The 11,474-nt window shown below is 46.0% G+C and overlaps 1 protein-coding gene across 1 annotated transcript in view; it reads left to right on the top strand.

The window, feature by feature from the left end:
* Positions 1 to 1,739: 1,739 nt before the first annotated feature.
* srfb (serum response factor b) overlaps positions 1,740 to 11,474 on the top strand; it is a gene marked incomplete at its 3' end in the record, with an annotated part of 22,494 nt that continues 12,759 nt past the window's right edge. Inside the window, 2 exon segments of the mRNA NM_200631.1 lie at positions 1,740 to 2,436; positions 7,798 to 8,061. Of these exon segments, the coding sequence (NP_956925.1) occupies positions 1,879 to 2,436; positions 7,798 to 8,061 (822 nt within the window). The 5' untranslated portion in view covers positions 1,740 to 1,878.

The raw sequence follows: 11,474 nt of genomic DNA, 5'->3' as shown, positions 1-11,474 counted from the left end.
AAGGTGGAGTCCAATTACACGCACAGTTAGTAGTTGAACCTACAGTAACATCTGAAATGTCTAATCAGAGAGTACTGCAGGTCAGAATACCAACAGACACGTTTAATAAATAAACTAGACGCAACTAAAAATAAATACACAAATGACTGAAGAATGTGTTACACAAACTACCCAGAACAGTTGACCCCCCTGATCCTCCATTTATGATTCACACACTGTTCTTCATCCTCCAGAAGAGGTCATCAGTATCTGATGATGTGCTGCTGTTTCTGTGTGGTCGGGTTCGGGTTAGGGCTTGGGTTAGGCCACAGACACTATCATTGACCTGATATAAAGACGACTGAAGTCTGTGTGGCGACGCAGTGGTGCAGTAGGTAGTGCTGTCGCCTCAAAGCAAGAAGGTCGCTGGTTCGAGCCTCGGCTCAGTTGGTGTTTCTGTGTGGAGTTTGCATGTTCTCCCTGCCTTCGCGTGGGTTTCCTCCAGGTGCTCCGGTTTTCCCCACAGTCCAAACACATGCGGTACAGGTGAATTGGGTAGGCTAAATTGTCCGTTGTGTATGAGTGTGTGGATGTTTCCCAGTGATGGGTTGCAGCTGGAAGGGCATCCGTTGCGTAAAATTCATTTGCGTATCCATTCGTAAAAACGTGCTGGGTAAGTTGGTGGTTCATTCCCCTGTGGCGACCTTGGATTAATAATGGGACTAAGCCAACAAGAAAAAGAATGAACGAATGAAGTCTGTGTGATGTCTTCAGTCAGAAGTGTGTGTGTGTGTCAGATGTACTCTGGGTTCTGCTGAGGTTCTGTCAGCTGTTCCATTCCGTCTTCAGCTCTCGGGCTTTCATAGCGGTTCCTATGGGAACCACTGTTGCTCTGGAGCCTCAATTACATAAACACTTGTTTGCAGTGCGAAGGAATGGTGTGTGTGTGTGTGTGTGTGTGTGTGTGTGTGTGTGTGTGTGTGTGTGTGTGTGTGTGTGTGTGTGTGTGTGTGTGTGTGTGTGTGTGTGTGTGTGTGTGTGTGTGTGTGTGTGTGTGTGTGTGTGTGTGTGTGTGTGTGTGAGAGAGAGGGAGATTTTATTTTCTGTGTGTGTGTGTGTGTGTGGTTTTATCAGTAAATTCAATGAGCATAATTGTGAGGCGTCATGATGATGATGAGTGTGTTCTGCTGCTGTGTGTGTGTGTGTGTGTGTGTGTGTGTGTGTGTGTGTGTGTGTGTGTTGATTTGTGTCTAATAACTGTATTAATGTGTCTGCGGCGCTTCTATTCATAGAATAATTCAGCTGCTTCGCCCCGCCCCTTCTGACGTGACGTTTAAGGTGAGCGCAACCGTTTTGGTATTTATGCAAATATGCCTTGGCTTTAACCAATCGCTCTCCGGGCCGTCCCCGCACCAGCCAATAACTGAACCTGACCGTTACTCGCCATATAAGGAGCGAGAACTCCAAAAAAGGAAACAGCGTATTTCTTTATATGGAGAAAAGTAGATCGGGCGTGTGTAGATCACTGCGCGCTTTTGATGAGCCTCGTTAAAAGAGCGTCGGGAACGCGCTAGCAGAAATGATTGACAGCTGTCAGTCTTGTGGTGATGGAGGTGATTGAAGCAGCAGCATCAGCGGATGAAGATCACTGGTGATCTGACGCGCACTAGATGACGCGGCGGAGTGATCGCGGAAGCGCTCGTCGGACTTTCCTTTTAGAGAAAGCGCGGAGCTCCAGAGAGGGGTGAAGCGGGTGAGAGCGTGAGTGAAGCCGGCTGCCTGCGCTCGGGTTCGGCATCACTTCTCAAACTTTCCCGCAGACTCTGATTGTTTATCCGCGGTGTATGAGCGCCAGAGCCGGGCGTTCTCTTTTACGGATCGTTCTCTCGGGCTCGTAGGATGCTGTCCAGTCAGACCGGAGCGGCTCTGAGCGGAACCGGCGCGGGGAAGAGCGCGGTGGTGCTTGGTGCGGGACTCCGGCCGGGGCTGGTCCGCTCCGTACCGGCGGGGATGCTCGGGGGGAGCGGAGCCGCCAGAGGAGGCTTCCGGCCGGGGAGCAGCGGTGGGCAGGGGCCGCTTCAGGCTGGAGGGATGTTGTCCGGTTTGGGGATCGGGATGCCCGTGAGGTTTGACCCGGATAAAGAGAGTCCCTTACACGGATGCAGCGGCTCTGACGCGGACTCAGACTCGGGTGATGAGGAGGAGCAGTCGGGCCCGCTGGGGGACACCCGGAGGAGCGGCGGAGTCAAGCGGGAGAGAGCAGAGATGGAAGCGGCGCTGGGGGCGCAGGAGGCCGGCTTACCCGCCGCAGGGTTCGGGGTGCTGGCCGGAGGAGTGGCCGGAGCAAAACCGGGCAAGAAGACCCGGGGGAGAGTCAAGATAAAGATGGAGTTTATAGACAACAAACTGCGGAGATACACCACCTTCAGCAAGAGGAAAACCGGCATCATGAAGAAGGTGAGAAACTCATCATGCCTTTCAGAAATCATGCTCAGATCCAGCAGAAAGTTTCAGGGATTGTGATGGACACTGAAGAATATCTGTTTATTTACTGCATTATGGGGTGTTGATCTCTGCTCTGTCCTCTTCTGATGGTGTAAAGTCAACTCTACTGTTTAACAAAGTGACTTTTATTGACATTTTATTAGTTTTAAATAATATAAGACATAATATCTAGAGGAATAAGTGTGTAGAATAACAGTTTATTACAAGCGTTCTGTAGTGTAATATAGGCTACAACACCAACACACACTATACACATGTGCAGAACACACACTTTACAAGGGTAAGAGTTGCTGAAAGAAAGATCAAGATCTCATAATGCAATGCAGAAGCAGAAATAAACAGAGAAAAATAAAAACATGCATCAGAAATGGGGAAAACTGCTCGTTTCCGGATGTTTTTAGAGTGTAGTCTGACTGAAGCATTGCAGGTTCTAGTCCTGCTGATCAATAAACAGTGTACAGAAGCATCTGTTACAGGCTGAACGTTCATATAAGAGTAATTACACATCTCTGTCCACATCACCAGTAAAGTAAAAGCACAATCACTCAAACATCACTAATCATTCCTAGGATTTCTTCATCTTTCACTTGTTCCAAACACACAGGAAGATATTGTGAAGAATGCTGGAGTAACAGGCAGTATTTTCTGCTTGAATATGCATGTCGGTGTCTGCTTTTATCCAGCATTCTTCAGGATGTCGTGTTTTGAGTCCAACAGAAGATGAAACTCAATAAAGTTGAAGTGAAGAGGAAATTCAGGATTTTGGCTGATCTACTTTTAATAATAATTAAAGAGCTCATTCATTCTAGTCTTGTTCTTGCATTTGTGATTTCATTTCTCACGATTCTCATAAGTGTACACTTCTGGCTTTTTATTCTGGGATTTCTGACTTTACACAGTTCAGATGTCAAATCAGAAACGCTGAATTGAGGATTAATGATGCAGTTTCAGACATTCCTCTTCAGAGAGAGTTTAGATCTCGCCGCTCTGAGTTTCACCTCATTATTAAAACTGTGAATACCCCAGACAGTTGGATATAAAGTCAGAGGTGCAGGATCATAAATGTGTATGTAGTGTTATAGTGTGTGTGTGAATTGTCCTCCGCAGGCTGATCTGAGGTCAGCTCTCCTCTGTGGTGTCGCGTGTCTGTCCTCTGCTTGAGATCTGAAGACACAACAGACGCCACTGTGAGCTTTAAATAGAGCGAGCGACTGACATTCTCCATTACACACACACACACACACACACTCATGCAGCATCAGCTCCAGCATCACCGGTGGAGTTTCACACACTCTGAGTTTAACAAACACTCCACTATTATTGGAAATAAATATAAATAGGTGAGTTACCTATTTATTTCTGAATCCATCAGCTGATCTCCGGGTCTGCAGGAGCACTTTTAGCTTAGCTTAGCATAAATCACTGAATCGGATTAGACCATTAGCATCTCACTCACAAATGAGTAAAGAGTGTTAATAATTCTATTTACAGCTGGACTCTTCTGTAGTTCTTCATCCTCTACTGAGACTCAGGGAACATGAAGAGTTCTTATAGACTGATAGATATAGGAACTATTTTCTCATTCTGGCGTAATGATCTGGGAACTTTACTGTTGTGGCATTACTGTGGTTGGCGCAGTGATAATACACAACAGTGCCTGAAAATAGTCCCCGGCTAGCTAACAGTGCTGCATAATATCACTACACTGCTGCAGCAGTTACACGACAGTAAAGTTCCCAGATCATTACGCCAGAATGAGAGTATAGTTCCTATATCTATCAGTCTATAAGAACTCTTCATGTTACCCTCAGTCTCAGTAGAGGATGAAGAACGACAGAAGAGTCCAGCTGTAAACAGGAGAGTTATCAACACTCTCTGCTCATGTTTGAGTGAGATGCTAATGGTCTAATCCAACTCAATGATCTATGCTAAGCTAAGCTAAAAGTGCTCCTGCAGATCAGCTGAATGACTGAGAAATGGTGAAACTCACCTGGTTAACTGTAGAGGAGCTGTAAAATTAGCACATTCACAATAAAAGTGGAGTGTTGCTTTAACACACTGAGGAACTGAAGGTGCTTTACTCACCAGAGCGCTGAGAAATGCAGGAAACCTGTGCTACACACACACACACACACGCACACACACACACACCTGCTGGAGGATGATGGCTGAGCACAGCTGAGCAAACGCAGACGTGACGGAGTGTTTTACGGCTCCACAGCTGACACACACACACACACACACACACACACACACACACACACACACACACACACACACACACACACACACACACACACACACAGGTCTCGGTGAAGGGTTTAGATGCTGCTTTAGAGCTGCGTGTGATAATGAAGCTGTGCATCAAATGTTGCCATCTCAGGACGGCTCTGAGCTTCTCCACCTGTTCTGATCCTCTTCAAATGCTGATTACTCCACACGTTCATGTGCAGAAGAGCTGATATATAGTCATGTACAGTGTGTTGGGGTCAGGATATGAGCTGATGTGGACAGAGCTGAGCTTATGCGAGTCTTCACCCCCACAGATCTCTCTCTCTTATATCAGTATTGTCTATGAGATGCTGTACAGTGTTATATTAGTGCATGTCTACAGTAGATCAGTCAGAAAACTGAAGACAAGTCTGGAGATCAGCTGACAGAATAACTCATGATAACAGTGTAAAAATGACCACACACACACACACACACACACACACACACACACACACACACATACATGAGTCTGTTAGAGTAGGTGGGAATATTAAACACAACGTTAAAGAGGAAAAATCAGGAGAAATTGTGAATATTTGACATGAATTTAAATGCATTATCTTTCTATTTCTACAGAATAATATTACTTGCATAAATATTTCAGTTCAATAAATCTGTTTTGTTCAAATTCACTGTAATATATGAGCTATATCCTCTGAGAGATGATCCAATATTGATCTGCACAGTAGCGTGTGCTGCTTTGTGTTCAGGGAGGGTTTGTTGTGAGCTCCAGCTCTACTGCATCACTCTATGCTAATGTCAGATTGAGTTCGGCCAATCAGCGTGAGCCTCATCAGGCATTCAGATTTAATCTCCACATGGACACACCATCATGTTCAGCAAAACTGTGCGTGGTCTGATCAGCAGTTTATTAATGAGTGAATATGAAGCATTTCAGAGTTTTGACCATGTTTTACCATGATATTACTGCAGTCATCCCTTTTAGATGATTACAAACATGTTGAAGAGAGAATCTCTTTGAAGTGTGTAATTATATGCACACAAACTACACACACACACACACACACACATCATAATATATATATATATATATATATATATATACACACGTGTGTGTGTGTGTGTGTGTGTGTGTGTGTGTGTGTGTGTGTGTGTGTGTGAGGGACACTTCATAATGAATAGTGGGATATTATTGTTATTGGATATGGAGTGGGGTGTCACGGTGGCTCAGTGGTAAGCACTGTGACCTCACAGCTAGAAGGTCACTGGTTCAAGTGCTCTGTGTGGAGTTTGCATGTTCTCTCCGTGTTGGTGTGGGTTTCCTCCGGGTGCACCGGTTTCCCCCACAGTCCAAACACATGCGCTATAGGGGAACTGATCAACTACACTGGCTGTAGTGTATGAGTGTGTGTATGGGTGATTCCCAGTACTGGGTTGTGGCTGTAAGGGGATCCGCTGTGTAAAACGTAAGCTGGATAAGTTAGCGGTTCATTCAGCTGTGGCGACCCCTGATGAATAAAGGGACTAAGCATGAGTGAATGATGTGTAGTGACTATAAGAAAGTGACTAGGGGAAGTGTCAGAAAGATGAGGGAGTCGATGGGGGAAAGATAAGTGTTTCTACAGGTGGTTTGTCAAGCCCACTCACCTGTGTGAGGCACACTCAGAATGGAGCCTCTTTACAAGACGGTTATGCTGCGTTTTACATTTACATTTAGTCATTTAGCAGACGCTTTTATCCAAAGCGACTTACAAATGAGGACAAGGAAGCAACTTACACAACTATAAGAGCAACAGTGAAGTGCTGTAGGCGAGTTTCAGGTGTGTAAAGTCTAAGAAGGAAAGTATTAGTAATTTTTATTTTTTTAATTTTATTTTTTAACATTCAGATTTTTAAAACGCATGTAGATTTATTTGTATATAGATGTAAATATATATTTATTTATGTGTGTGTGTGTGTGTGTGTGTGTGTGTGTTATATCATCTTTACATAAGATTACTAAAGATGGATGAGCTGTTGTGTGAGTGGCTGCAGTGTCTGTGTCAGTGATCTGAACTGTATCTGATGCTCGAGCGGGGACCACTCACTTTACTGGCCCCGCCAAAATTAATCAATAAAATAGCTTTTTCTTAGCCACAAATATTAAATAATGTGTCGAAAATAACGGCTGTTTTCCCAGAGATGGGTTGCGGCTGGAAGGGCAAGCGCTGCGTAAAAACTTGCTGGATAAGTTGGCGGTTCATTCCGCTGTGGCGACCCCGGATTAACAAAGGGACTAAGCTGACAAGAAAATGAATGAATGAATGAAATAATGCCTGTGAATCTAGAATTGAAATATTTAAAAGATGTTAAATGTCTAGCAGTAGAATAGAGCAGAATGCAGGATGTGCAGGTGTTTTATTACTGAACAAAAGCTTGCAGAGTTAAAGTGACGGAAATCAATGCAACACATCACGTCATATTTTCTTCATGGTGTTGTACACGTGTAAATATCTGTTTCCACAACATTAGAGACTGACATTTCCATAATTTGCTGTTGCCGTCTCTTCACTGCGCTGCTTTTTACCAGGTTGTGGAGAATAATAACCTGCTCACAGCATCCATCAGATAAAAGCAACCAAAAAGCAAAATGGTGTTCACGACTTGACAGAACAGGAGGCATTCACAGACCTAAAGCACAAGCTGAGTCTGGATTTAAGACTGTATTTGCACAATAGTCGCAGGCAAATCAAACTTTTGTGTCAAGGCAGCACTGCCTCATCAGCCCGTAACGGTTCTCTCTGCTGTCCCGAACATCGCTCATGCTGGCCCCGGGCCATCGGCCAGTCCTTATTGTTGAACCCTGCCACTGCAGACAGAGGAAGAGAGGAGCTCCACCGGCTCTCATGGAGGAGTCCAGCGCTGACATGACCAGAGCTCAGAGCAGCAGGATCTGTGAGGAGGAGTCGCATCTTCCTGTTTAACACACTGATTTGACCACAGCAAGGAAACAACAGCGGCTCAGAGTGCTGCAGTGTGTGTGTGTGTGCATCACTTTGTCTTTGTGTTTGATCTGTGTGTGTGTGTGTGTGTGCGCAGGCGTACGAGCTGTCCACGCTGACGGGCACTCAGGTGCTGCTGCTGGTGGCCAGTGAGACGGGTCACGTGTACACCTTCGCCACGCGTAAGCTGCAGCCGATGATCACCAGCGAGACGGGCAAAGCTCTGATCCAGACCTGCCTCAACTCTCCAGACTCGCCCCCCCGCTCCGACTGCAGCGACCAGCGCATGAGCGCCAGCGGATACGAGGAGACCGAGCTCACCTATCAGGTGTCTGAGAGCGAGAGTCTGGGGGAGGGGAAGGTGAGACGCGCACACACACACACACACACATGTGCGTACACATACATAAACATGCACTCACTTACACACATGCATGCACACACACATACTCACACATACACATATACTCTCTCACACACACACTCATGCTTATACACACTCACACACACATACAGATATGCATGTTCTCACACACTTACATGTACATGCACACATTTACAGATGCATGTGCAGTCATGCAGGTGCATAAACACATACACACATACACACAAACACATGCATGCATTAACAAACGCACACACACATACAGACAGACATACATGCATAAACACACACATGCGTGCATGCATAAATACACACACACACATACACACAGAGGCATGCATGCATGCATACATACATACACACACATATTTAAACACACACACACACACACACACACACACACACACACACACACACATGCACACAGGTTTTGTCTGTTGTATTCAGTTGATTTGCTACTGAGCGCTGCAGATCTGATTCTCCTCAGCTCTGAGCTCTGCTGGAGTTACTTGAGTTACTTGAGCTATCTTTAGAGACTATACTGCTGTGTGTGTGTGTGTGTGTGTGTGTGTGTGTGTGTGTGTCCACTGCACATAGGGATTATTAGTGCTGACCTCATCGTGACCCTCAGTGTGCAGTTTGTTGTCTTCATCTGGTCTCACATGAATCATCAGTAAATGACTCCTGAACTGATTCACTGAGTCAGATTGGCTGTGTGTGTGTTTGTGTTTGTGTTTGTGTGTGTGTGTGTGTGTGTGTGTGTGTGTGTGTGTGTGTGTGTGTGTGTGTGTGTGTGTGTGTGTGTGTGCGCTGCTGATCAGTGTGTGTTTCTCCTGCTTGATGATCTGCTGCTGCATGGTCTGGTGTCTTCACTCTTATTGATCAGCTTCAGTCTGAGTCTGCAGATGTTGGAAAGCTCTCTCTTTACCAAACATCAACAGTACAGGCCGCTACAAGTGTGTGAGTGCCGGAGTGAATAATGCGCTTATTAATCAACGACATTCAATCAATAACTGAATATTGATAATGATGAACAGCAGATCCTCATATTACACTGAATCCTGCAGGATCATGACACTGAACAACCACCACAGGAATACACACACACACACACACAACACACACACACACACACACACACACACTCGTACACTACGGCCAGTGTAGTTGATCAGTTCCCCTATAGCGCATGTGTTTGGACTGTGGGGGAAACCGGAGCACCCGGAGGAAACCCACACCAACACGGGGAGAACATGCAAACTCCACACAAAAACACCAACGGACCCAGCCGAGACTCAAACCAGCGACCTTCTTGCTGTTAGGTGACAGTGCTGACCACTGAGACACCGTGATGCTCATGATATGACTGATCTTAGCTGCTCTCTCATCTGTAATCATTACTGAGCCAATCAGATCATTCCAAACTCAGTGTGAATAGTCCGGCTAGCATCACTCCGTCATCTCATAGATTGAAGAATCCCCCCATCTCCCCCTTTCCTCCTTAACCGTGTGGAGCTCTCGGGAACTACCTGATCTCAGACCCTCCTACATGCTACATGAGCAGGACAGCATGCCAAACCTGCAATGAGCATCAAGCGAGATCTGAGTGTGAACTCCTGAAACAAGGAGAAATAATTCACACCTGTACAGTTTTACAATACTGTGTGTGTGTGTGTGTGTGTGTGTGTGTGTGTGTGTGTGTCTGTCTGTCTGTGTGTGTGTGTGTGTGTGTGTCTGTGTGTCTCTGTGTGTGTGGGTGGGTGTCTGTGTGTGTGTGTGTGTGTGTGTGTGTGTGTGTGTGTGTGTGTGTGTGTGTGTGTGTGTGTGTGTGTGTGTGTGTGTGTGTGTGTGTGCTGCACCTGTGCTTCAGATGAACTCTGACCTGCTTCTGTGACTCATTGATAAAACCGGCCTCCGCTGGCCTTATATGGTGTTTCTCCAGCGCTGTGTGTGTGTGTGTGTGTGTGTGTGTGTGTGTGTGTGTGTGTGTGTGTGTGTGTGTGTGTGGATGAGGCCCCTTACATTCCTTATGAGCTGCAGCTGTTCTGCTCAGCCGGACTCAGTGTGCGCGCGTGCCGGACACACACACACACACACACACTCTCTGCTGGACGTGATGGTGCAGAAATCAGTAGCTGCGTCCCAAATGGCACACTGTACACTTCTGCACTCAGCAGTACAGTATATGTATATAGTGTCGTCCCGAAGGAACACTGATGTTCTTGTACTGAGCTGAAGTTCAGCCTGTTTCCCTGATGACGTTTGATGGTCGCCTAATTAGTGAAATAAAAGACCAAACTACCGAATAATTCCTGCCGTGAGTATAACCAAAGTCCCTTTAGGGCAAGTCATTTCACTCGGCGGCCATCTTTGAAGCGGCTCTCGGGCAGTATGCTCGGCATTCTGTCTGAAGAGGGAAACATCAAATTCTCCAAAACTACTAGCCAAGCCTACCGTTACATTCCATATGAGGAATAACCTAAAAATTAAACAGCGACTGTCTCTTTAGTTTCAGTTTTTAATATTCGTATCACTCAAAATCTGCAGAAACTCATGTCTGGTCGAGCCCCTCCCCCGGAGAATTGTCATTCCATAGCGTGATTGGCTCCTGTACTAGTAGGCGGGGCTGTATTCACCATATAGTGATCGCTGATTGGCTCCTGTACTAGTAGGCGGGCTTTATTCACCATATAACGATTGCTGATTGGCTCCTGTACTAGTAGGCGGGGCTTTATTTACCATATAACGATTGCTGATTGGCTCCTGTACTAGTGGGCGGGGCTTTATTCACCATATAACGATTGCTGATTGGCTCCTGTACTAGTGGGCGGGGCTTTATTCACCATATAACGATTGCTGATTGGCTCCTGTACTAGTGGGCGGGGCTTTATTCACCATATAACGATTGCTGATTGGCTCCTGTACTAGTAGGCGGGGCTTTATTCACCATATAACGATTGCTGATTGGCTCCTGTACTAGTAGGCGGGGCTTTATTCACCATATAGCGATCGTTGATTGGCTCCTGTACTAGTAGGCGGGGCTTTATTCACCATATAGCGATCGCTGATTGGCTCCTGTACTAGTAGGCGGGGTTTATTCATATTTCAGCGATCGCTGATTGGCTCCTGTACTAGAAGGCGGGGCTTTATTCACCATATAGCGATCGTTGATTGGCTCCTGTACTAGTAGGCGGGCTTTATTCACTATATAACGATTGCTGATTGGCTCCTGTACTAGAAGGCGGGGCTTTATTCACCATATAGCGATCGTTGATTGGCTCCTGTACTAGTAGGCGGGGCTTTATTCACCATATAGCGATTGCTGATTGGCTCCTGTACTAGTAGGCGGGGTTTATTCATATTTCAGCGATCGCTGATTGGCTCCTGTA

This window comes from Danio rerio, chromosome 13 (genome assembly GCF_049306965.1).
Source record: "Danio rerio strain Tuebingen ecotype United States chromosome 13, GRCz12tu, whole genome shotgun sequence".
Lineage (NCBI taxonomy): Eukaryota > Metazoa > Chordata > Actinopteri > Cypriniformes > Danionidae > Danio > Danio rerio.
The sequence above is the reverse complement of the archived record's forward strand: the minus strand, read 5'-3'. Positions and strand labels throughout refer to the sequence as shown.